We start from the raw sequence: 27525 nt of genomic DNA, 5'->3' as shown, positions 1-27525 counted from the left end.
AAAAGGTGAACGGATGGACTCTACATGCCTGGTTCCCACCGTGAAGCATGGAGGAGGAGGTGTGATTTTGTGGGGGTGCTTTGCTGGTGACACTGTTGGGGATTTATTCAAAATTGAAGGCATACTGAACCAGCACGGCTACCACAGCATCTTGCAGCGGCATGCTATTCCATCCGGTTTGCGTTTAGTTGGACCATCATTTATTTTTCAACAGGACAATGACCCCAAACACACCACCAGGCTGTGTAAGGGCTATTTGACCAAGAAGGTGAGTGATGGGGTGCTACGCCAGATGACCTGGCCTCCACAGTCACCAGACCTGAACCCAATCGAGATGGTTTGGGGCGAGCTGGACCGCAGAGTGAAGGCAAAAGGGCCAACAAGTGCTAAGCATCTCTGGGAACTCCTTCAAGATTGTTGGAAGACCATTTCCGGTGACTACCTCTTGAAGCTCATCAAGAGAATGCCAAGAGTGTGCAAAGCAGTCATCAAAGCAAAAGGTGGCTACTTTGAAGAACCTAGAATATAAGACATATTTTCAGTTGTTTCACACTTTTTTGTTAAGTATTAGGGTTGAGCGAGTATGTTCTGTCTGAGTATGCTCGGGCCGAGCTCCGAGTATTTACAGCTGCTCGGTGATGTGTTTGAATTTTTATTACAAGTGAGGAATGTGTAAGAAATAGACATTCCTCACATGTAATAAAACTGTCAAACAGTCGCAAATCATGCACACAGGAGCGATTCAACCATATCACCGAGCAGCTATAAATACTCGAAGCTCGGCCCGAGCATACTCGGCGAAAGGGTTAATAGAACATACTCGCTCAACACTATTAAGTATATAATTCCGCATGTGTTAATTCATAGTTTTGATGCCTTCAGTGTGAATGTACAATTTTCATAGTCATGAAAATACAGAAAAATCTTTAAATGAGAAGGTGTGTCCAAACTTTTGGTCTGTACTGTATGTGAAGGCACTGTAATAATGCAGTCATCAGGAATTTATACCCCAAATTAATGACATGTATGTGAAGGCACTGTAATAATGAATATGTACCTTGCTTATAGAAATCCTTTTTGAGGCTTTAGAGCAATCCATCATTGAAATCTTATGCAAATGAGATGCAAATGCAGTGGAGTGGGACAATGCACTTGCTTCTCTACCTATTCCCTGCCCACTGCTTGCCAGATAACTCTTCTTTCAGTGACCTGCTCTTTATAGGAAGTTCTAACGGTGCTGGTGAAAGATCTCGCTAGAGGAAACAGGTCACTGAACGAAGAGTGACCTGTCTTTCAGACAGGTGACAGGTAGCAGATAGAGAATAAGAAGGGAGACAAGTGCACTGTCCCACCCACTGCTTTTGCAACTCATTTTTATAAGATTTCAACTGTGGATTTCTTTAAAGGGAATCTGTTTTTAGATTTAGAATGAAGCAGACCTGAGAAAGCTTCCCCCACTAGGCTCTCAGTGTACAAAGTCCATACACAGTGAGGTGCTTAGTTGTTGGTGTTAGACTACCGTCTCACATAACGACGCACCAGCGATCCCAACAACGATGTGACCTGGCCGGTATCGCTGGTGCGTCGCTAAGTGATCGCTGGTGAGCTGTCAAACAGGCAGGCTCACCAGCGATCAGGGGAGCAGCGACATCGTGGAAAGAATCTTTCCACGATGTCCTGCTCCTGGTTACCAGCCTGCTGCTGAAGCAGGAGCAGGCTGGTAACCATGATAAACAGCGGGTTACTAGGGGCACACGCGCACTTAGTAACCCGCTGTTTATCATGGTTGCCACTCTGCTACGGTGAGCGGGGCACACGCGCACTTAGTAACCCGCTGTTTATCATGGTTACCACTCTGCTACGGTGAGCGGGAGGTTACCGCTCACCGTAGCAGAGTGGCAACCATGATAAACAGCGGGTTACTAAGTGCGCGTGTGCCCCTAGTAACCCGCTGTTTATCATGGTTACCAGCCTGATCGCTGGTCCTGCTGGTCACACACAGCGATGTGTGCTGACCAGCGGGAGGGCAAGGACCAAAAAATGGTCCAGGACACTTTGCAGCGATCAGCGACCTCACAACAGGGGCCTGTTCGCAGCAAAGTGTCACACATAGCGACATCGCTGGTGAGGTCGCTGTTGCGTCACCAAAACCGTGACTCAGCAGCGATCTCGCTAGCGGTCTCGCTATGTGAGACGGGGGCTTTAGTCTCTTAGTGATAAATCCTTCACCTTTAGTAAGCAACAGCACGCACTTTGACAAGTGACACATCCCTGAATTCTGTGTTTCAGCCTCTTTCTCCTGCTGTCCTCAGATCACATAGCAAAAACCTGCTGACAGATCCCCTTTAAAACAGCAAAAAGGATTTCTACAAGCAAAATATGGATTTATTTAGCATTATCGTGCATTTACATACTTGTCATTAGTTTGGAATATAAAATCCTAACAACAGGCTCCCTTGAAATATCTTTCTCTTGCAGACGATTGGTCATATCATAGTTAGTTGGTACTAGTGGCATGATTGCAAATTAAACACCCAGGTGAATCAATCTACCCCTTTAACTATCCTGCTCCATGAAATACAATCAAAATTATTGCAAATAAAATACCCAAGTAAATCAATCTACCCCTTTGATTGCAAATAAAATACCCAAGTGACTCAATCTACCCCTCTAACTATCATGCTCCATGAAATACAACCAAAATTTAGGAAATGGTTGCACCTCCTTTATTGTTATTGGATCATTGCCATTTATTTAAAATGGCTATTTCACATTTTTATACTCACTGCTAACAATTTTGTGATTAACTTCTTGCCTCTACTGCAGTCACTTCAGTTTTTACAGTTACAATTTCCCTCTCCTCGTTCCAACAGCCATAAAACTTTCTGAATTTTCTCTCCTCTTGGCTATATAAGGGCTTGTTTTTTTGAGGGACAAATTGCAGTTTTCAATGACACCATTGATTTTATCCATACAATGTTTTGCAAAATGGGAAAACATTCCAATTTGGAAGTAATTGGGAAACAAATGCAATTCCACCACGTTTTGTGGGCGGAATTTGATCTTTATGGCATTCATTTTGTGCCACAAATGTCCTGGAAAAGTGGCTCCAAGTCAGTACAATTAGGGAAAATCTAAAGCTTTTAAATGTATAGGTTAATTTATTTTCGATTTTCATAGACTAGAATTTTATTGACACAGCAATTCATATATGTTTATTTTTTAATATTTTTATCTTTAATGGGGAGGGAGTGGTTTTAAATTTTTCTTTCATTTTTTGTCCACTTAGGGGACTTGATCACTTATATGTGGCACCCCAGGGGTCTGGTTGCCACAGTAATAGAAATATTATGTCTCAGAGCAAGTGGGAGGTTTCTCTGGTCAGGAGCCCAAAGCATGCAACACTGCCCGCCCAGACCTGGGAGGGGAGGAATCTGCCCTTATAAACTGGGTCTGGGGCGGGATTAGGTAGTGAAGTCCCAGACAGAGACGCAGTCAGGTCTGGAGGACAGCAGACAGAGGGAAAGCAAGAACTAAGAGCTCTGTAGGAGCAGGAGCGAGTGCCAGAGGCTGGAAGCTAGAAAGCTCGCTTTGGCTGAAGACACTAAACCCGGACACGGAGTCCAAGTCTTTGGGGACATCCAGGTCCAGCAGCAGAATCCAACCGGCAGGGGATTCCATGTCCTCTGGCCTTAGAAGCCCGGAGGCACGGTCACAACCAAGGGACCAGCACCGCCATCGTGAAGCGGAGGCTAACGGAAGGCCCCAAGTCACCGGCCATACGGGTGAGCACCACACGGTATACTCAGGGACGTGGGCTACTTCTACCCGCATAGAGCAAGGTAGCCAGGAAAGAGTGCAGATAGTCAGGGAGGTCTACAACTCCACCTGGCCAGGGGAGATCCTACTTGCTTACAGACTGACCAGGCCCCTACTGCTAAACAGTACTCCTGGGAGGGTCTGCGTTATACCATCAGTAAAGACCCTGAACTGCACCACACGTCTCTGTGTTTCATCGCCGCACCAGCACCATCAGTACTGGGACGCTCACACCATTACTCTCATCATCCACACTAGCTGCCCTGAGGCAATACTTCTCCCGTGGGGAGTTATCCCATACTTGGCTGCGCATACAACATCAGCCTCAGAGGTCTGCAGCGCAGCGGCGGTCCCCACTGACCGCAATCCACGGGTGGCGTAGTCGGACATTTGTTATCACACTCAGACTGCCACTGGTTTGACCGCCCTGGGCACGGACCGGGTCACAGCCACGGAGGACTACAACCCCCAGCGATCCGGCTCCGGGTATCCCCTGTACAGCACAGGCCCAGGGGGCGCGTCATATACACTGCTCAAAAAATAAAGGGAACACTTAAACAACGCAATGTAACTCCAAGTCAATAACACTTCTGTGAAATCTACCTGTGCAGTTATGAAGCAACACTGACTGTGAATCAATTTCTTCTGCTGTTGTGCAAATGGAACAGACAATTGGTAGAAATGATAGGCAATTAGCAAGATACCCCCTATAAAGGAGTGGCTCTGCAGATGGTGACCACAGACCATTTCTCTGTTCTCATCCTTTTTGGCTGTTGTTTTAGTCACTTTTTCATTTTGCCATTGCTCTCACCCCTAGAGGTACAGTAGAATGAGGCGGTGTCTACAGTACAACCCACAGAAGTTGCTCAAGTAGTGCAGTTTATCCAGGATGGCACATCAGTGCGAGCTGTAGCAATAAGGGTAGCTGTGCCTGTCAGCGTAGTGTCCAGAGGCTGGAGGCGCTACCAGGAGATGTGGAGGGAGCCATAGGAGGGCAACAACCCAGCAGGAGGACCGTTACCTCCTCCTTTGTGCAAGGAGGAACAGGAGGAGCACTGCCAGAGCCCTGCAAAATGACCTCTAGCAGGCCACAAATGTGCATGTGTCTGCAAAAACGGTTAGAAACCGACTCCATGAGGGTGGTATGCGGGCCCGACGCCCACAGAATGGGGTTGTGTTCACAGCCCAACACCGCGCAGGACGCTTGGCATTTGCCACAGAACACCAGGATTGGCAAAGTCGCCACTAGCGCCCTGTGCTCTTCACAGATGAAAGCAGGTTCACACTGAGCACATGTGACAGACGTGACAGAGTCTGGAGACGCCATGGAGAGCAATCTGCTGCCTGCAACATTCTTCAGCATGACAGGTTTGGCAATGGGTCAGTAATGGTGTGGGGTGGCATTTCTTTGGAGGGCTGCACAGCCCTCCATGTGCTTGCCAGAGGTAGCCTGACTGCCATTAGGTACAGAGATGAGATCCTCAGATCCCTTGTGAGACCATATGCTGGTGCGGTTGGCCCTGGGTTCCTCCTAATGCAGGACAATGCCAGACCTCATGTGGCTGGAGTGTGTCAGCAGTTCCTGCAAGATGAAGGCATTGAAGCTATGGACTGGCCCGCCTGTTCCCAAGACCTGAATCCGATTGAGCACATCTGAGACATCATGTCTCGCTCCATCCACCAATGTCACGTTGCACCACAGACTGTCCAGGAGTTGGCAGATGCTTTAGTCCAGGTCTGGGAGGAGATCCCACAGGAGACCATCCGCAACCTCATCAGGAGCATGCCCAGGCGTTGTAGGGAGGTCATACAGGCACGTGGAGGCTGCACACAATACTGAGCCTCATTTTGACTTGTTTTAAGGACATTACATCAAAGTTGGATCAGCCTGTAGTGTGTTTTTCCACTTTAATTTTGGGGGGTGACTCCAAATCCAGACCTCCATTGGTTAATAAATTTTGATTTCCATTGATGATTTTTGTGTTATTTTGTTGTCAGCACATTCAACTTCGTACAGAACAAAGTATTCAATGAGAATATTTCATTCATTCAGATCTAGGATGTGTTATTTAAGTGTTCCCTTTATTTTTTTGAGCAGTGTATTATATATAGCTATGTTTTCTAATGGATTAAATGAAACTAAGCTTTGGACCTTTTTTTTAGACACATTTGCCATTAGATAATTAGTAATGTTCAATTGTATGATATGTATCTAATTGTATCTGCCAATACTTCGCTATGCAGTTTTGGAAACATTATTGATTGCTTCTATATGTATGATGGGATTAGGAAGATAAAAACAATACAAAAAAACATGAAAATACTGTAGTATGACAGAAATTTCTTATTACTGCTCTTTTAACTGTTTGCAAACCACTTTCTGTTGCTCTATTTTTTATTGAATTGATAATTAATAATACATTTATTCACATAATTTACATTATTTACTGTTATTTTTCACAAATGACATATCAGATGTACCATAGTTATTTCACGTATTTCATTTACATTTTTATATGCTCATTATATTATTAACACTTTGGTGTTTTACTGTACGTTCATCTAATTCTTTGGGTAGGGTGCAGGTGTGCTTGCATGCTCTGTCACACATCCTCCCAGTCTGCGCATGTCCTGGATCTTTGGCAATGCGTTCCCCTACCGTGCATGTGAATCCAAGTGCACACACGCCAAAATAAGCATTTTGATTTTGTCACATGAACAGAATGCCATACTATAAAAAGCACATACATTTGTCACCTTCTGGAAGAGTTAAAGAAAATCAAACTCGAAACGTGTTGGGGCGAAACAATGATCAAGCTTTTGCCACAAAACACTATAGATGAGGTCAGTAGTTTTCACAACTGAACTTAAATATTTTCTAAACGGTCAAAATGCGATGGACTACAATTATGACTAATGTACTTAGTAGTTTTTATTACCTTTTATATTAAGTGTTGTCTTGATTGTAATTACATTTTTGTGTATATGTTTTGCAACCTTGTGAAAAAAATGAATAGATTTTAATTGGCTTACTGACTCCTTAGCGCGCTTTTTTAGAATATTTGTTTGGATTTGCCACTTTTTTTCATAAGCAAATATGAATGGCATAATATAGAAGTTACATTGGCCTAACTCGAGATTTGTATATATATTGTGTGAGTTATATCCATAAAGTACAGCAGTGTATAGTGAAAAATCACCGACTCCTATGAAGCTCAGCCTGTGGCTGAACTTCAAAAGAGTTCCAAGATGGCAGAAAGCTGGCTCTCATGGTAACCAATCAGTGTCTGCGATCGCGTTGCATGAGGCTTATGGAAGCCGATGCAAATGAGCATCATCAACCACTCCACTTAAACGCTGCTGACCAAAATTGACTGCAGCAAACTGTTAGGTCCCCCATGTCCTTAACGACCTATGACTTAATTATACGTCATAGGTCTCCTCCTCCAGAGCGGAGGTCGCATTTTTTCCGGCACATGACAGCTGATCTCATCAGCTGTCATGTGCCCTTAACAGCCGCGGGTGGAAACGCGATTCACCCGCAGCTGTTAACTTGTTAAATGCCGCTGTCAATCTCTGACCGCATCATTTAACTCGCGCAAACCGAATGTGCAGGAGACCCATGTGGTTGTCATTGCCGAACGGCTTCATAGCAGATGAGCATTTTTGTTACACATAGCAGGGCTGAAGCCCTGCAATGTGTAGTACAAGCGATCAGATGATCATAGCTCCTAGTCTCCCATAGAGACTATTGAAGCAAGTGAAAAGTAAAAAAAAAAAGGTTTTAAAAATATAAAAAATGGAAAAAAATATAAAAGCTCAAATTGTCCCCCTTTTGCAACATTCAAAATAAAAATAAAAAGAACAGAGGGGAATGTGGGATAAAGGAATAGTCAGCTCACCAAACACTGATTAGCAGTCTTCATCTGCAAGGCAGTGCATGGAGCCGTCCCAGTCTCGTACGTGGAGACAAATAGCAGATAAACAATAAAATCCTCCAGCGGTAGCCAAAAATATAACAAGTGAAATTTGTTGATCACATTAAAAACTATAGTAGCAGGTCACCAAATGAGATCCATAGGAGAAACAGACCAACTGGGCACGCCATGATTAAGGCGTTAAGCTGAAACTAGTTGGTCTGTTTCTCCTATGTGTATTGTTAGAACTCTCCTGTTGGTTTTTTTCTAGTTTGCTGGTCACATGACCTTTTTTGCCTATTTAATCCGGCTCCGCCCTCCTGGCCTTGCTGGACTTCATTGTATTACTACTCTTGAGCTAGCTTGGTGCTCTGTTACCTTTCCCTGTTAGTTTTGCTAGGTCTTCTGACCTCTATGTTCTATGTTGTGTGTTTGTCTTTTACTGCTACAATTTCTGCTAGGAGGTGTCCAACTTTATCCCAGTCCCTAGATCTTGTAGGGATCCCTCCCTTGCATCTATAGGTCTTCGTACAGACTAGCTGAGGACTTTAGCGGGTCTGATCGCAGGATCAGGTTCCCCGTTACATCGTAGGGATCCAGCTTAGTTCTATTGTAGGGACAGATCTCCTGTCTTTCCTTAGTGCTTGTAGCAGATCTTAACAGTAGGTCCAGCCTAAAAAAAAAAATAAAAATTCTCTAAGGAAAGACCTCCAGTTTCCATCATGGCCTCGGTTCAAGATTTGGCTCAACGCTTGCAGGGACTCTCTCTGGAGGTGGCCGAGCTCCAACAACACGTGAGTAGCTGTTCTGGAGCACATTTTGTGGAGCCAAAGGTACGTCAGCCTGATCTATTTTTTGGCGAACAACAAGATTTTTTTTCTTTTAAAAATGCTTGTTTATTGTATTTTCATTTAAGACACAGATCCTCTGGTGATGAATCACAGCGCATAGGGTTCATAATGTCACTTTTGCGCAAAGATCCTCAGGGATGGGCCTTTTCTCTCCAACCTAGTGATCCGTGCTTTAGATCAGTGGATAGTTTTTTTTCTGCTTTGGGTTTGTTGTACGATGATCCTGATCGTGTCTCATCTGCTGAGTCTGAATTGAGACATCTGAGGCAGGGATCAGGTAATGTGGAAAAATATTGTTCTCACTTCCGTCGGTGGTCTGCCCAGGTGGGGTGGAACGATTCAGCTTTGAAAAGTTTGTTTCTTGCAGGGCTAGGTGAAAGGGTTAAGGATTTGCTGATTGCTTATCCCACACCTCGAAACTTGCAGGAGCCAATGCAATTAGCTATACGGGTGGACAGGAGACTGCGTGCAAGGGTTAATGAGAGTAAATCCTCTGCCATGTCGGCTCCGAGTTCTGAGAGGGTCTGTACTGACATTGGAGAGCCCATGGAGATTGGGGCGATGGCACCCCGCTCTCAGGAAAAAGACCGCAGGCTTCCGGAGGTTTGTGCTTCTATTGCGGAAATTCTGGTCATTTCATTAAGAACTGTGTGCTTCGTATGAACAGAAAAAAAAAATGGTCAGTCATGCACGTATAGCCTGTTTAAATATTAAGGGAGTATTCCTATCTGCTACTACCGCTGCTCAGGAAGAATTAATTGAATTTTGGGTATTTGTGGATTGTGGTTCTACTCTGAATGTGATTGATGGGGGATTCTTGGAAAAACTTAAATTAAAACCTAAACCTTTGTCATCCCCTATTGCTGTGGTTTCTGTTGATGGCTCTCCCTTGAAGAGTGTTACTCACAAGGTCTGTGAATTTCCCCTCACTATTAATGGTATTCATCAAGAGAATTTGGATTTGGTAGTATTAAATAATTTGCCTTCTCCAGTAATTTTGGGGTTGCCCTGGTTAAAATTGCACAATCCTGTACTGGATTGGTCTACCAATGAAATTAAGTCCCGGAGCCCTAAATGTTATGACAAGTGTTGTAACGGACGTATTGCTGCGGTGGAAAAAGGGGAATTACCTGTACCTATTCAGGATTTTTGGAGAGTTTTTTCTGAGGAGGAGTCACAAATTTTGCCTCCCCATAGAGACTATGATTGTACCATTGAATTTGTCCCTGGAGCGACTCTTCCTAAAAGTCGTTTATTTAATCTTTCTAACCAGTTAGTGGGGGCCAAGTGGTTCTCTAAAATTGATCTCCGGGGGGCATACAATTTGTTGCGCATGAAGGAGGGTGATGAATGGAAGACTGCTTTTAACACTCATTTTGAGAATCTGGTTATGCCTTTTGGTCTTACCAATGCGCCAGCATTTTTTCAGAATCTTATTAATGACATCCTTAGACCTTTGATCGGCAAAAATGTGGTTGTGTATTTGGATGACATTCTGATTTATTCTCCTGATCTGGAGTCTCATTGGCGGAGCGTACGCGAGGTTTTACAGTTAGTAATGGACAATTCGCTTTTTGCTAAGCTAGAGAAATGTGAGTTCGCTGTACAGAGAATTAGTTTTTTGGGTTACATTATCTCCAGTGAAGGTTTTGAGATGGACCCGGTTAAAGTTCAAGCTGTGCAGGAATGGCCTAGGCCTATTGGTTTGAAATCGATACAGAGGTTTTTGGGTTTCGCCAATTATTACAGAAAATTCATAAAAAAAATTTCTATTATTGTCAAACCGCTGACCGATCTCACCAGGAAAGGTGCTAATGCGGTTCAGTGGACTTCTGAGGCCATTGAAGCTTTTGTGTTTCTAAAGGAGAGGTTCACCTCTGCTCCCATCCTTATGCAGCCTGATGTGACTAAGCCGTTTTTGGTTGAGGTTGATGCTTCTTCTGTGGGGGTCGGTGCGGTGTTGTCTCAGGAAAGCAAGGATGGAGTACATCCCTGTGCCTTTTTTTCAAAAAAAATTTCTGAGACTGAACTTAATTACGATATTGGTAATCGGGAATTGCAGGCTATTAAACTCGCATTCGAACACTGGCGTCATCTCTTGGAAGGTGCTGAATTTCCCATTCAGGTTTTCACTGAACATAAAAATCTGATCTATCTTGATGCTACCAAGCGCTTGAATGCCCGTCAGGCTAGGTGGGCACTTTTTTTCTCGCGGTTTAATTTTTCCGTTACTTACATCCCGGGTACCAAGAATGTTAAAGCGGATGCTTTGTCTCGCAGCTTTTCTCCCATGGTCGGTGCTGAGGAGGAGGAGAAGAGCATTTTACAAGAAGGTGTTGTGATTGCTGCATTGGACTCCGTTTTGGAGGATGAGATTCTTAAAGCTCAGGAGAATGCCCCATCTAACACTCCCCATGGGAGGTTGTTTGTGCCTAGGACTTATAGGAGAGATTTGTTTGTTGAGTGTCATGAGTCTCGGTTGGCAGGTCATCCAGGAATTTCTGAGACCAAGAGACTTGTGGGTCGCAGTTTTTGGTGGCCTGGATGGCAGAAGGAAGTCATTAAGTGGGTGCGTCAATGTACTGTGTGTGCTAGATCTAAGTCTTTGCATGCTCCTGCTGCGGGGTTGCTTTGCCCTCTGGAGGTTCCTAGTGCACCTTGGACACATCTGGCTATGGACTATATTACGGACCTTCCCCCCTCTGAAGGTTTCACGGTCATCTGGGTGGTCGTGGACCGTTTTAGCAAGATGTGTCACTTGGTTCCCTTCATCAAACTGCCTTGCGCTAAGACACTCGCTAAGGCCTTTGTCAAGGAAATTGTCAGACTACATGGCGTTCCTACTGACATTGTTTCTGATAGGGAACCTCAGTTCGAGGCTCGTTTTTGGCGTGCCTTTCTGACAGGTTGGGAGTTCATTTGTCGTTTTCATCCGGATATCATCCTGAGTCTAATGGCCAGACAGAAAGAAAGAACCAGGATGTTGAGCAGTTCTTGCGTTGTTTTGTGGCAGACAATCAAGAGGGGTGGTCTGAGTTTCTGCCACTTGCTGAATTTGCTCTTAACAACCATACATCCTCTTCTGCTGGGTGTTCGCTTTTTTTTTGTTGTTCTGGGAGACATCCGTCTTTTGGGTCATTCTCCAAATTGGTATCGGCTGTGCCTGAGGAGGAGAGTTTTTCCGGTGATTTGGAGAGAGTTTGGACGGATGTGCGCGATAATCTTCAGGAGGCTAACAAAAAATCTAAGAGGTACTTTGATAGGAAACGGCAAGAGGTTTCGTTTGCTATTGGTGACATGGTTTGGTTGTCCTCTAAGAATCTGCGATTGAGGATTCCTTCTAAAAAATTGGGTCCCAAGTTTGTAGGGCCCTTTAAGGTGCTTCAGATAGTTAACCAATCTGCTGTTAGGTTGAAGGTTCCTACCTCCTGGAAGATTAATCCGGTGTTTCATGTTTCTCTGTTGAAAAGAGCTGATGTGTCGGTTGGTGACGCCTCTGCCACTGTTCCTCCGGTGGTGGAGGACGGGGAATATGAAATTTCCCGCATCCTAAATTCTAGACGGTATAGAGGGAGTTTGCAGTATCTCGTCGCTTGGAAGGGTTTCGGACCCGAGGATAACTCATGGGTGAGGGAGGATGATGTTTCTGCTTCCAGACTTGTCAGAGCGTTTCACAGGAGGTTTCCTGATAAGCCCGGGCCTAGGGGATCCGGAGGATCCTCTTAGAAGAGGGGGTACTGTTAGAACTCTCCTGTTGGTTTTTTTCTAGTTTGCTGGTCACATGACCTTTTTTGCCTATTTAATCCGGCTCCGCCCTCCTGGCCTTGCTGGACTTCATTGTATTACTACTCTTGAGCTAGCTTGGTGCTCTGTTACCTTTCCCTGTTAGTTTTGCTAGGTCTTCTGACCTCTATGTTCTATGTTGTGTGTTTGTCTTTTACTGCTACAATTTCTGCTAGGAGGTGTCCAACTTTATCCCTAGATCTTGTAGGGATCCCTCCCTTGCATCTATAGGTCTTCGTACAGACTAGCTGAGGACTTTAGCGGGTCTGATCGCAGGATCAGGTTCCCCGTTACATCGTATGGATCCAGTTTAGTTCTATTGTAGGGACAGATCTCCTGTCTTTCCTTAGTGCTTGTAGCAGATCATAACATCTATTAGATCTCATTTGGTGACCAGCCTCCAGCCGGGCAGAAACGCCATTCCTTTCACCGCCGGAGTCCAGATCCGGCGTCCTCCCGCTCCCCTGCTGCTGTGGCATGCTCTGCGCGCAGCTTCCCGGGCTCTGTGCTTAGGGCGCGCGCATGCTCCCCCCCTCTTAAAGGGGCCGCGCGCGCCGTCCTATAGAGTCCCCGGCCAATGGCCGGAGGACTTCCCCTATATTAAGCTCCTCCTTCAATATGGAGGTGCCTGTGCAAGGTTGTTGTTCTGTGTGCTAAACACTTGCTCCAGCCCTCAGGTCCCGCTGCCTGTCAGTCCTGCCTGCCAGTCTTCTGTCAGTCCAGCCCACCAGCCTGTATAACAGTTCTGTTCTCCAGTCTGTCTACAGTTTTGCCCGCCAGCCTGCTTACCTGGAGCACTTGTCTGTAACCTGCCGTGCCCGCCAGTCTGCCTACCTGGAGCACCTACCTGTTACCTGTCGTGCCCGCCAGCCAGTCTACCCGAAGCACCTGCCAGTTACATGCCGTGTCCACCTGCTCGCCTACCCAGAGCACCCGTCTGGCTATCTGCCAAACCAGCCCGCTTATCTACCCGGTCCACCCGTCAGCCTTCCTGTCGTGCTCATCCGCTGTAGCGGTCAGTTCCTGCCATCTGACCCGTGGGAGTCACATGCTCTCACACAAGGTCAGTCCCAGAGTGGCAAGTGGTCCACCTGCCCTTTTCCTCCCTGGTTCACGGAGTAGACTAAGCCGCCGTGCGACCTTGGTCGGGCCGTGTAGGCACTTAGTCACGTCCCTCTGGTCCCTCCTTGCACCGAAGCACAGAGGTTCCACCACCCGGACCCATAATAAATATCTATACAATAATTCCCATTTATGAAGATGGGAATAACCCTTTAAGCCCAAAAATATTGTGCAACTTAATTAGGCTTTCACGTCTTAAATATTGTGTTGGAAACATCTGGATATTGGCTTCGCAAAACTTATTTTAGTTAGAGAGAAAGCGAAAATAATTTTCTGTGCTGTGGCGGACATAACTTAGCTTCATAGCTGAGAAATGTGGCTGAATGACTGGGCACTGTTACAGCCCTCGCCTGGACCTTTCGTGGCACCAAGACAGCCCTTTTACACACGCCATTCTCAGACATATCTGCTAAACTCAAATGGTAAGTACTTTTATGGGTTACAACAGATGCTTGGAAGGAGATGTGGAGAAAGTTTATGCTCTTGTTTCAAATATTTAAGTACTTAGCTCTATGGAATAACCCGTTTTCCTCAGAGTTGAAAGAATGACAAAGGAAAAGAATAGTCCAACTGCAGGACTTGTGGCATGATGAGAATAAGCGGCCTATGCATTTTCTTGAATAATCCCTACTGCGGATTGTGCACACATACAAGAGCATTGTGCTCCTACGCTCGTATCTGCTGAGCTGCGCACTCCTTGGGGGTCTATTCTGTGATTGGTGGGGGTCTAATAATCCAGGCCCCCGAATGTCTACAGCCAATTCAAATGTCTGCTAAATATGAAAAAAAAACTGAATACATTTTACTTACTCTTTAAAGTTGAAAACAAATTTTCTTTGGAATATATTTTTTTTACAGCCAATATGCAAAAGGTTTCTGCATGTTTTATGTTAAATGAGGTCTTGTCTGCCAGTATCAGCACCAACTTCACTAAAACTCTTGTGGCTAAATGCATTTATACAGCTACGGTGAAAAATCCAATGGAAGTTCTTCCAAGAAGAGGAAAGGCTGTTACAGTGGCAAGTGAAAGATAAAATTCATTTTAATGTTAATCATCATGTATTTGCAATAAGTTGTTTAAATGCATTTCATTTGGGTCAATTAAGAGTATTATTGTGGCTCATAAGGAAGATATGCATACCGTGTTTTTTTCGGTTTTCTTTTTTAGCATGCTTTCTCCTATGAATTCTAGGTAGTTGCACATTATAGACTAAAATGTAGAAAGGCACATGCCCGACAAGCATTTACAGTGCATTAATGTAAAACTACAAAAGCTAAAAACACAAAGCGTGCAAACTAAACACCCGATCCATGGTCCACCAGTAGTCTTTGAAAGCATTGTGCATTCCTGAAACTCATTCAATCTTTAGTTAGAAAAATGGTATTAATGTTCACTCACATGTGAGTCTAGTGAATCTTCATTATGCTGTAAACCAAAATATTCTCTCTCTTTCACACTCAAGTGATTGAAGACCATATCCAGCAGCGTCTGTCCAGTGTCTTGTTTCTACAAAGAAAACAGATTCATTTATTTCAGGAGAAAGAGCAAACAGCACAAGGTCAGATTGCTTTTGCTTTTTTTTGCAATATTATTGTGCGATATTTCAATTATGTTACTTCTGCATAAAGTACATTTACATTTCTTACTGTATATTTCGCAGTGTTTTTGGTGGAATTAGAGGGCACAGGCTGAAAAGGATATTGGTCACCAAGATACCCCTTTTTTTAAGGTTGTTACGCACCTAAAAGGGCCGGTCTGACTCCTAAAGATAATTTCTGCAGGGTTCAGGTGATCGGGAAGACATGTACGGTAATGTCCTCTTTCACTCACTTGAATGCTGCAGCCAATCATATGTCCTATTACATTAATCATTTTAAAACAGTTCTTGCAGTTTAAAAATCTTTTTTAGTCATATAACCCATTTAAGAAAAATGACTAGCTAGCCGATTGTTCAACCACGGACACACGTGGGCACACACAGCAGCACTCTAGGTTGTAAGTTATCGGGATTCAGCCATGTGGCTGGCCGAATCTAACAGTTCAATATAAAACAGCAATAAAAGCAGGCCTATCATTTAATTGTTTTTTTGTTTTTAATTTTACTGAATTCAGCTACAAATTTCAATATTATTTCTATAATCATTTCTAATTTTTTTACAAATATTTCCTATTGACTCAATCTTTCTGTAGTTAAAGAAGCCCTCCCACTAACTTTTTATTCATTAAATGTGTGTGTATGTGCATTTAATGTAGTGTGAATTAATATACTCACCTACCGCTGCTCTCTCCGGTGTCCGGCGCTGTTCGACTTCTCTTCTGAGTGACATCACTGCAACTGCAACTAGCTGGCTTGCTCTATGCGGAGTCAGAAGTCTCTTTTACAACGAAAGCCTATGGAGCCTTGTTTTGACACTCCATAGGTTTACACTGTAATAGCCACTTCTGGGTGACCGAAACAGTCTACAGTGCGATGATGTCACCGAGAAGAGGAGAAGAGCGTCGCTGGATCCCGGAGAGAGCAGCGGTAGGTGAGTATATTGATACACTCATACTACATTGCATGCATATACACAAATTTAAAGAATAAAAAAACGTAGTGGGAGGCTTCTTTATTCACATATAGCAGCTGTCCCACACGTACACAAAAATAAAAGTTTAAATTGTTGGTAATCCCAGACCTCCTTTGTTTGGTGAAGTATATAATTATATGGTTGTGATTCTGTCTCTTCTCCCAACTATTGTAGTTATTAATCCTTCGTGTAAATTTAAATAACCTTCCCACACTGGTCTGATAGTATATATATATTATATGTTGTAAAATTACCACTTCAACTGAACTGAATCTATCTACTCTTGAATTGGGCATTTGAAGCCAATTTTATTTATGGACATGCTGCGGATTTTTGAGCGCAGCATAAACGCTGCGGAAAAATCCGCAGCATGGGCATTGAAAGTGTGGAATTGCATAGGGGACCATGGCAGAAGGCTTACCATGCGTTTATCATGCGTTTACGCTGCGGAAATTTCCGCACCAAAAATGCATGAAATAGGCATCGTGTGCACACAGCCTTAGCCAGTATTTTCTTTGCTAATGTTTACAGATTTACTATTCCACATTTTTTTTCTTGATATATTCTTATTCTATGGTATCTAAAAGTATAATTTTGTTTTATTGTCCTGATTCCTCCTTCCATTACGGCCATGGAGCACTGCATCAAACTTCTCATTAACTTAATTGTCCACTTGCTGTATTACTGCATATTAATTAATACGTATAAGCGTGTCAATAAAATACAATATTATTTTGTACTGATTATAATCAGGCTCCTTTAACACGTACATGCCATTTTTGGTAATTTTAGTAAAATGTATTAAAAAAATAAAAAAGGTAAGAATACACAGCATGTGCAAATACTGTCTGAGTGCTCTTAGCGAATGTATCCAATTGGTCAGATTGGATTAACAAAAAATATATAAATTAATAAGACAATTCATAAATTATGTTTTATCAATGATCATAGATTATCAAGACAAAAAAGTATTGTTCTTTAGTTGTTCCATATATTAATACTGCAGGGTGCTCAATATATCTAAACAAAAAAATGCAGATTTTGGAATATGGTGAATGTTAGTGAACAATCTAAGGGCTCATTCAAATGGTGGTATTTTCAGTCCGAGCACAAGCCAAAGAAACATCAGAAAGTACTAGGACCAATGTCATTCTATGGGACCATGCACATGTTAGCTTTTTTTTTTTCCCCCGGACGGAGCTGCATGCCAGAGTTTGATCTGATATTTGGATCATACTCGGCCATGCAAGTCAATGAATCTGTGGAAACCATCGGACTGCACTCTGAGGACATCTGAGTGTAGTCCGATTTCCACGGACTGAGAGAATGGAGTAGGTAGAAAACTTTTTTCTCCATCTTCACCTTATCCGAGAGAATTGGGTATCAAAATGGTCATACGCTGATCAAACTCTGATCAGAGTTTGATCAGAGTGTAATTTGCAAAATTGACCAAATTCCCTTGCTTGAGAGAATGCACTGCTGTCTGTGACGCACCCCCTGGGCCTGTATTGTGCAGGGGAACCCGGAACCGGGCCTGTTGTAGAATGCTGGGGGTTGTAGTCTCCGTGTGGCGGTGACCCGGTCCGTGCCCAGGGTGGTCAAACCAGTGGCAGTCTTAATGTATAGCAAATGTCCGACTACGCCACCCGTGGATTGCGGTCAGTGGGGACCGCTGCTGCGCTGCCGACCACTGAGGCTGATGTTGTTTGCGCAGCCGAGTATGGGATAACTCCCCACGGGAGAAGTATTGCCTCAGGGCAGCTAATGTGAGAGATGATGGGAGTGATGGTGCGGCAAGGAATCAGTGCTAATGGTGCTGGTGCGGCAAGGAATCACAGAGACGTGAGGTGCAGTTCAGGGTCTTTACTGATGGTACAAGGCAGACCCTCCCGGGAGTACTGGCTAGTATAAGGGACCTGGTCAGTCTGCGAGCAAGCAGGAGTTCCCCTGGCCAGGTGGAGTTGTAGGCCTCCCCGTTTATCTGCAGTCTTCCTGGCTACCTTGCTGTCAGTGGTTACAAGTAGCCCACGTCCCTGAGTATACCGTGTGGTGCTCACCCGTATGGCTGGTGACTTGGGGCCTTCTGTTAACCTCCGCTCCTGGATGGCGGCGCTGGTCCCTTCTTTGTGACTGAGCCTCCGGGCTTCTATGGCCAGAGGACCTGGAATCCCCTGCCGGCTGGTTTCTGCTGCTGGGTATATATCAGTCCCCACAGCCTCGGACTCCTGTGTCCGGTTTTAGTAACTTCAGCCAGGGCGAGCTATATCTCTGCTCACAGCCCCTGGCCTTCTGCTGCTGCTCCTACAGAGCTCCTGGTTCTTACTTCCCCTCTCCAGGCTCTGGCTGCTCTGCTTGTTCTGCAGGCTCTGTCTCTGTCTTCACTCACTAATCCCGCCCCAGTTTATAAGGGCAGATTCCTCCCCTCCCAGGTCTGGGCGGACCGTGTTGCATGCTTAGGGCTCCTGACCAGAGAAACCTCCCACTTGCTCTCAGACATAATATCTCTATTACTGTGGCAACCAGACCCCTGGGGTGTCACATTCCCCCCTAGTAAATTTTAGTACTCCGGGACTAAACACAATTTTAAAACATAACAACAGGGTATAAACAATAATACGATAACATATTTACAAGAAGCTTTAGTTCTTTAAAGGTCACGGCGTGTCCGCAACCCGGTGTCCATATCACCCAAGGTGAAGTTTTTGAAACAAGAGGGTGTCCATGTCACCCAAGGTGAAACTTTAAGCGAAGTAGGGAACCTGTCCAAAGCAAACCCCTTGCGTTGGCCTTGGGCGTGGCTGCAAGGGTAGACTAACTACTTTGGGCCACAAGGAGGCCACGCCAGACAGGTTTTCTCTTCCGCGGCCGTCTTCGCAAAGGGGCACCAAGGTGCAACTATCTACAAAACTGTTCCGGTTATCCAGCGTCCATAACCTGTTAGTCCATAAAAATCTGCAGGGTAACTGAGAAACATAATTAATAACAGGCAACAAACATAAACCATAAACAGTTAACAGATAAATTCACAGTGCATTAGTTTAGATTCTCCAGCGAGCGGGCATCTGACCTCTAGTGGACCTACGGAGCTCACTAACTGGTCCTGCACTACAGGGTGTAGGAGGTGTTATGGGTAAGCTGGGCAGCTGTCTGCGCACTCTTTGGCTCACTAGGGGCACGGCAGGCTCACTACTAGCAGAGGGTTGATCCTCCTGTACTGCTGGTGTGGACTCTTCTGCCTCTTGGGCCGGCTGCTCTTCCAGCTCTACCGGTTCCTCTGTAGGCACTTGCGGGGCTGGCTGGAGAAAGGTGAGGACGGGTACCACGACAGCGCCGTTTACTTGTGTCCAAGACCGGGGGAAGTCTCCGAGTACGGTACTGATCATTTCTTCCCTTTCCTCTGCGGGTTGAGGGTTTCCTTGATCTTCTTCAGGGCTTTGCAGCTGCTCGGGACACTTCTTCAGGTGGTCTCTGGAGACAATGGCTGTGGTTTCTCCTCCATCCTTACTGATTACGCAGATTTTTGGGTTCTCATGGCTTGATGGCAGTACGATGTACGGGTCCTTCTCCCACTGGTCGTCCAACTTGTGGAGCCGCCTCTTCCTCTTCAAGACCTGCTCTCCAGGTACCAGGGGAACAGCGGGAGCATACTGGTTATAAGCCTTCTCTTGCCTTTCTCTAGCTTGAGACAGACTTCGCTCGACGCTCTCCTGTACTTTCCGATACTGCTGCTGCCGTTCTGTATCCCAGTCTGCCTCTGGCGAGTTGTCCTCAAGCGTCAGGACTCCCATATCCAGGTCAATAGGCAGCTTACCATAGAATCATAGAATCATACAATGGTAGAGTTGGAAGGGACCTCCTGGGTCATCTGGTCCAACCCCCTGCTCAAAGCAGGATTCACTAGATCATCTCAGACAGATGTCTGTCCAGCCTCTCTTTGAAGACGTCCATTGAAGGGGAACTCACCACCTCTCGTGGCAGCCTGTTCCACTCATTAATCACCCTAACTGTCAAAAAGTTTTTTCTAATATCTAATCTGTGTCTCCTCCCATTTAGTTTCATCCCATTGCTTCTAGTCTTTCCTTGTGCAAATGAGAATAAAGATGATCCTTCTACAATGTGACAGCCCTTGACATATTTGTAGACAGCTATTAAGTCTCCTCTCAGTCTTCTTTTTTGCAAGCTAAACATTCCCAAATCCTGCAACCGTTCCTCATAGGACATGGTTTGCAGACCAGTCACCATTCTGGTCGCTCTTCTCTGAACTTGCTCCAGTTTGTCTATGTCTTTTTTAAAATGTGGTGCCCAAAACTGTACACAGTATTCCAGATGAGGTCTGACCAAAGAGGAGTAAAGACCGATAATGACTTCACGTGATCTAGACTGTATGCTTCTGTTAATACATCCCAGAATTGTATTTGCCTTTTTTGCTGCTGCATCACACTGTTGACTCATGTTCAGTCTATGATCTATTAGTATACCTAAGTCTTTTTCACATGTACTGTTGCTTAGCTCTATTCCTCCCATTCTGTATAAGCTTTTTTCATTTTTATTGCCCAGATGTAGTACTTTGCATTTTTCCCTGTTAAAAACCATTCTGTTGGTTGCTGCCCACTGCTCCAGTTTATTTAGGTCTTTTTGAATCCTCTCTCTCTCTTCTCTAGTATTAGCTATCCCTCCTAGCTTTGTGTCATCAGCAAATTTAATCAGTTTACCCTCAATTCCTTCATCTAAATCATTGATAAAGATGTTGAACAATACAGGTCCCAGGACGGAGCCCTGTGGTACCCCACTTGAGACATTCATCCAGCTGGATGTGAAGCCATTTACAACCACCCTTTGAGTCCGATCACTAAGCCAGTTATGAATCCACCTAACAGTTGCCTGGTCCATTGCATACTTGGTCATTTTTTCAATAAGGATGGTGTGAGATACTTTGTCAAATGCTTTGCTGAAGTCAAGATATACTATATCTACAGCATTTCCCTGATCCACCCAGTCAGTGATTCTGTCATAGAAGGAAATTAAGTTAGTCTGACATGACTTGTTAGTTACAAACCCATGCTGACTCTGGTTAATCACTTCATTCTTATCCATGTACTTACATACATGTTGTTTAATAATTTGTTCAAAGATCTTTCCTGGTATAGAAGTCAGACTCACCGGCCTATAGTTCCCTGGGTCCACCTTCTTCCCCTTTTTGAAGATAGGAACAACATTTGCTCTTCTCCAGTCTTCTGGGACTTCTCCTGTTCTCCAAGAATTTTCAAAGATTATGGAGAGTGGTTCTAAAATTTCTTCTACGATCTCCTTCAGTACTCTGGGGTGTAATTCATCTGGACCTGGAGACTTGAACTCATTTATGTTAGCTATGTTACCAGGTCTTGCTATCATTAGGTAAGCCGGGGTACAGTTGGTGGAACCTACAGGGATGGTCTGGAAGACCTCCGCTTCGAAGGCTGGTCCTTGGTCTGTCAACACTTGGTCCGGGTACCCGTGTGGATGGCAGAAGTGCTGCTGGAAGGCTCTAGCTGCTGTTTGAGCCGTTAAGTCCTTGACCGGGACCACCACCAGGAACCGGGAGTAATGATCTACGATTGTGAGGGCGTAGACATACCCAGATCTGCTTGGAGCCAGTTTCACATGGTCCAGGGCTACCAGTTCCAGTGGCTGTCTGGTGATGATGGGCTGCAGGGGAGTCTTCTGGCTGGCTCGGTCTTTTCTTCTCAGGTGGCACGGGCCACAGTCTCTGCACCACCTCTCGACGGCTCCTCCAGCTTCTTCCATCCGAAATGCCCTGCTCCGTTGTGGTATGCCTCCAGAACCATAGCCGCGTCTCGTCTTGGGACCACTACCTGCCAGGTCAACTCATGTGTTCGAGAGTTAACCATTCTCCGGCACAGCTTCTCCCTGTAGAGGAACAGCTTACTTTTCTCCTTCCACAGTTGCTTGGTCTCCTCCGGAGCATCTGGGTCAAGACGGGCATCGGCCTGGGTCAGCATTTCCTTCACCAAATGGACTGCGGGATCACTGTCTTGCGTCTCCGCCCAGTTGTAGTGGGGCAAGGGATTGAACGTCACGGAGCGCCTGTCCTTCACACGGTGGGAATACAGGGTAATCCCATGACGGTGGAACGCAGGGAGCTCAACTTCTTCCAGATCTTCTGGATCTTCCCCTACGTCCGGTAAGTTCGGCATCCGCGTTGGCATTTGAGCGTCCTGCCCGGTATTTGATGGTGAATTCAAAGTTGGACAGGCGGGCCATCCATCTTTGTTCCAGGGCACCGAGCCTTGCAGTGTCCAGGTGTGTCAACGGGTTGTTATCCGTGTACACGGTGAATTTGGAGGAGGCAAGGTAATGCTTGAAACGTTCGGTCACTGCCCACACTACTGCCAGGAACTCCAGCTTGAATGAGCTGTAATTCTCAGGGTTCCTCTCCGTGGGCCGTAGCTTTCGGCTGGCGTAAGCGATTACCCGTTCTTTCCCTTGCTGGATCTGGGACAGTACGGCTCCTAGCCCGATGTTGCTTGCGTCCGTGTGGAGGATAAAGGGCTGGCTGTAGTCTGGATATGCCAGGATTTCATCCCCCGTGAGGGCCATCTTCAGCTGGCAGAAGGACTCCTCTTCCAGCTTTTCCCACCTAAAGGGCGGCTTCTGGTTTTTGGCTTTCCGAGATTGACCTATCAGGAGGTCCTGCATAGGGGCTGCCATTTTGGTGAAACCGGGAATGAATCTTCGGTAGTAGCCTACCAACCCGAGGAACTGCCGCACTTCCTTTATGCTGGAGGGTCTTGGCCAGTCCTTAATCACGTTGATCTTATCAGGGTCGGGAGCCACTCCGTCAGCACTCACCACGTGTCCCAGGTACTGCACCTTTGGTTTCAGGAGGTGACACTTGGAGGGTTTCACCTTTAGGCCGTAGTTTGCCAGAGCTTCAAACACTTCTGCCAGGTGTTTCAGGTGGTCCTCGTCGGTCTTGGAATAGACGATGACATCGTCCAGGTATAACAGGACCGTCTCGAAGTTCCGGTGTCCCAGACAGCATTCCATCAACCGTTGGAAGGTTCCTGGTGCGTTGCAGAGCCCGAACGGCATACAGTTAAATTCGCTGAGACCCATCGGGGTGGTGAATGCGGTCTTCTCCCGGTCCGCCTCTGCTACAGGAACCTGCCAGTACCCGCTAGTGAGATCCAAAGAAGAGAAGAAGTTAGCAGATTTTAATGCAGCTAAGGACTCTTCTATCCTTGGTAACGGGTACGCATCTTTGTGTGTGATACGGTTGACCTTCCTGTAGTCTACACACATTCTCATGGTGTTGTCTTTCTTTTTCACTAAGACTAGTGGAGCTGCCCAGGGGTTACAGCTGTCCCTGATTACCCCAGCCTCCTTCATGTCTCTAAGCATCCCCTTGGCGTGTTGGTAGTGTGCCGGGGGTACGGGTCGGTATCTCTCCTTTATGGGAGGATGGTCTCCCGTGGGGATGTGGTGTTCTACCCCCTTTACTCGCCCAAAGTCTAGCGGGTGTTTACTAAACACTCTCTCGTACTCTCGAACCACCCGATAGACTCCCTGTTTCTGGTGTGAGGGAGTGGAGTCAGTACCCAAATGCAGTTGCTGACACCAGTCCTCCATTGGTTTCTTAGAGCCGTTACCTTCCTCTGGTTGAGATGGAGGCAAGGGTTCCACGGCCTGTACAGAATTCTGGTTTGTGGTGAACAATTTGGCTAGCGTGGCATACCGGGGCAGGTATACTTCTCTCTCCCCGATATTTATGATGCGAACGGGCACCCTCCCATGGCGTACATCGACCACCCCCCGTGCCGTCAAAATGGTGGGCCTACTGTCTGAGTAGACGGGTTCTACCATTGCTTGGTAGTCTCTACCTCTTAGACCAATAGCTGCCCGGCACCAAATCATCATCTCACTTTTTGGGGGCATGGCAATAGGGAACGGGTCACACATTCTCACGCTACCTATCTCACCACCAGATAGTTCCACCTGTTGCCGCTTCATCAGTGCCCGGATCTCTTTTTGGAGCACACGCTGCTGGCCGGAACTGGCGTTCTTGGCAACCTGCTGTAAAATGAGAATCACCTCTGCAAGACAATTTTCAATCACATTAGTTCCCAAGGTGACTCTCATGACGGTCTATGTCCACTATAATCAGTCCTTGTGCCGCCAGTTCGACTTTACCGATCTTAATGGTCACCTCTTTGAATCCCACCTGCAGCACGGGCTGACCATTGCTGGCGATGATACTCAGGTCGTCATCTGGGTAGCGGGTTATGTCCGAGTCATTCCAGTACTGTTTAAAGAGCACGTACAGGATGGTGGTCACCTGTGACCCAGTGTCTAGTAGGGCACTCATAGGAATGCCATCCAGTACCACAGGCAAGATTGGACGTCCCCCTACGTATTTATCACGCCAGTTTGATGGGCCTGATGGTCTTATGCCTGGGGGTTGGCCCTCTACCCCAGGTTGTGCCCGTTTAAATGACAGTACCTTGCCACATGTCCGGGTTGATTGCAGCGGCGGCAGATGGGTCGTCCGTCCTCGTTGTATCTGTCGCTGGGTCTTCCTCTGGCCGGTGGGGTCCTCCTCAGTCGGTGCCACGGGACGTCCTCCGGTCCGGATGCCAGCTGGATCTTTCCTGGAGAAGAGACCTGTAAAGACTGCACAGTTCTGGTTAGCGCGGCAACGCTCTTAGTCAGCTCTTGGACCTGATGGTGCAGGTCTGTAGCCGGGTCACTGTTTAAAGCCTGCGCATCAGCTCCCACAGGCCCTGCAGACAAGGGCGCCGTCTCCTGGTGGTCAGTGATAGCAGGGGGCCTGTGGGTCACAGCGCCACCTGGTGCCGGTTCTCGGAGCACCCGGATGGCTCTGTCCTTGAACTGTGCAAAGTCCAGGTCAGGGTCCTGTAAGGCCATTGCCCGAAACTGGGTTCGGTGGGCATTGCACAGTAGACCCTCAATAAATTGTTCAGTCAACAGCTTATCTTCATTTCCCACGCTGTCAGGGTCTGCCTGCTTAATGGCTCTCAGGGCCTCTTGTAGGTTTAGAGTATAGTCTCTTATACTCTCTGTGCCCGCTGTTTACACCCGTAAAATCTGAGCTTTATTTCGGCTATGGTGCGGGTATCAAATGTGTCATTCAGCCGGGCTAGTATTTCTCTGACAGTCCTCTTCCTCCCAGGTGGCCAGGACTTTACCTCCCTTTGGGCTGCCCTGATTAATTGGGCCACCAGGATGCTCACTTTTTGCTCTTCTGTGAGGGGGTACACCTGGAAGAGGCTATCCAGTCTTTCTCTCATTTAGAGTATGTGACTCCCCTGAGTACTGGGGTAGCCAGGTTGCCCCCGGGATATAGGGCATGGTGAATGGCATGACTGCTGCAGTGGTTGCGCTGGCGGTGGCTGTGGCAGTGGAGCTCCCCTCGGTATCCGGCATCCTCCTCCCCCCTAGTGGACCGTGGCCTACCTTGCGATGCTCTTCTTCCGTAGGCCGCGGCTCCGCAGTCGATCGTCGAGGTTGAGGACCTGGCGTCGCGCTCCGATGACGTCAGCGTCGCTCTTCCTCCCTTCCAGGACCTTGCGCAGCGTCAGAGCGTGGGGCGGAGCTTCGGATCTCGCGCGCTTTCGGCGTCCACGCCCCTCTTCTTCCCGTGCGGCGTCCCGAAGATGGCGGGAAGCAGCTGCGGATGGCGGGAAGAAGGCAGAAGACGGCGGGAAACGGTCCAAGATGGCGTCTGATGGCGGGAATCGGCTCCGGATGGCGGGAAACTTCACCACAGGTAAGCATAAAAGTCTCTTTTTCAGGCACGCAGTACCCGGTGGTTGCGGGCACGAAATCTTGCCGACTACACCAAAGTTGACGTGCCCCCTGGGCCTGTATTGCGCAGGGGAACCCGGAACCGGGCCTGTTGTAGAATGCTGGGGGTTGTAGTCTCCGTGTGGCGGTGACCCGGTCCGTGCCCAGGGTGGTCAAACCAGTGGCAGTCTTAATGTATAGCAAATGTCCGACTACGCCACCCGTGGATTGCGGTCAGTGGGGACCGCCGCTGCGCTGCCGACCGCTGAGGCTGATGTTGTTTGCGCAGCCGAGTATGGGATAACTCCCCACGGGAGAAGTATTGCCTCAGGGCAGCTAATGTGAGAGATGATGGGAGTGATGGTGTGAGGGTCCCAGTGCTAATGGTGCTGGTGCGGCAAGGAATCACAGAGACGTGAGGTGCATTTCAGGGTCTTTACTGATGGTACAAGGCAGACCCTCCTGGGAGTACTGGCTAGTATAAGGGGCCTGGTCAGTCTGCGAGCAAGCAGGAGTTCCCCTGGCCAGGTGGAGTTGTAGGCCTCCCCGTTTATCTGCAGTCTTCCTGGCTACCTTGCTGTCAGCGGTTACAAGTAGCCCACGTCCCTGAGTATACCGTGTGGTGCTCACCCGTATGGCTGGTGACTTGGGGCCTTCTGTTAACCTCCGCTCCTGGATGGCGGCGCTGGTCCCTTCTTTGTGACTGAGCCTCCGGGCTTCTATGGCCAGAGGACCTGGAATCCCCTGCCGGCTGGTTTCTGCTGCTGGGTATATATCAGTCCCCACAGCCTCGGACTCCTGTGTCCGGTTTTAGTAACTTCAGCCAGGGCGAGCTATATCTCTGCTCACAGCCCCTGGCCTTCTGCTGCTGCTCCTACAGAGCTCCTGGTTCTTACTTCCCCTCTCCAGGCTCTGACTGCTCTGCTTGTTCTGCAGGCTCTGTCTCTGTCTTCACTCACTAATCCCGCCCCAGACCCAGTTTATAAGGGCAGATTCCTCCCCTCCCAGGTCTGGGCGGACCGTGTTGCATGCTTAGGGCTCCTGACCAGAGAAACCTCCCACTTGCTCTCAGACATAATATCTCTATTACTGTGGCAACCAGACCCCTGGGGTGTCACATCTGCAAAGACTGTGCCCTTAATGATGCAGTCACAGTGCTACATGCAATGCCCTCTTTTGCCATTTATGGTTTGCGTATGGAAATTTACAAGAGGAATACCATATTAAGGTTGGATTGAGGTCTTGGGAATTTAAAGGCCAAATTCAACACCCAAACACTTTGACATGTTGATCAAGCCATTCCTGAACAATTTTGACAGTGTTGCAGGAGGCATTTGTATCTCTTATCTGACAGGGGAGTGACTATGCAGCAGGCTTGCAATTCATTGTATGGTAGAGGCAGTGGGCCAGCCAAGTAAGTACATAGGCACGAAAGAAAAATGAGCTGCCGAGAATGTGAGATTGCTCCTTGCGAAGGTTTATATCATGGTGGCCAAATAGAGTGAAAGAGAATATACAGTGGCATGGAAAAGTTTGGGCACCCCCTGGTCAAAATTACTGTTATTGTGAACAGTTAAGCAAGTTGAAGATGAAATGATCTCTAATAGGTCTAAAGTTAAAGGCCCATTTTCCTTTTAGTAATTTTTAGAATTTAAAAA

The 27525-nt window shown here is 46.7% G+C and overlaps 1 protein-coding gene across 1 annotated transcript in view; it reads right to left on the bottom strand.

Moving 5' to 3' along the window:
- PTPN3 (protein tyrosine phosphatase non-receptor type 3) overlaps positions 1-27525 on the bottom strand; it is a 383873-nt gene that overhangs the window by 202196 nt on the left and 154152 nt on the right. Inside the window, exon 3 of the mRNA XM_073678476.1 lies at positions 14892-14999. Coding sequence (XP_073534577.1) covers positions 14892-14999 — 108 coding nt within the window. The remainder of the gene's footprint in view (positions 1-14891; positions 15000-27525) is intronic.

Source organism: Phyllobates terribilis, unplaced genomic scaffold, assembly GCF_046119375.1.
Source record: "Phyllobates terribilis strain yellow unplaced genomic scaffold, ASM4611937v1 Scaffold_4__5_contigs__length_816908805, whole genome shotgun sequence".
NCBI lineage: Eukaryota > Metazoa > Chordata > Amphibia > Anura > Dendrobatidae > Phyllobates > Phyllobates terribilis.
This window is presented reverse-complemented; position numbering and strand designations above follow the sequence as displayed.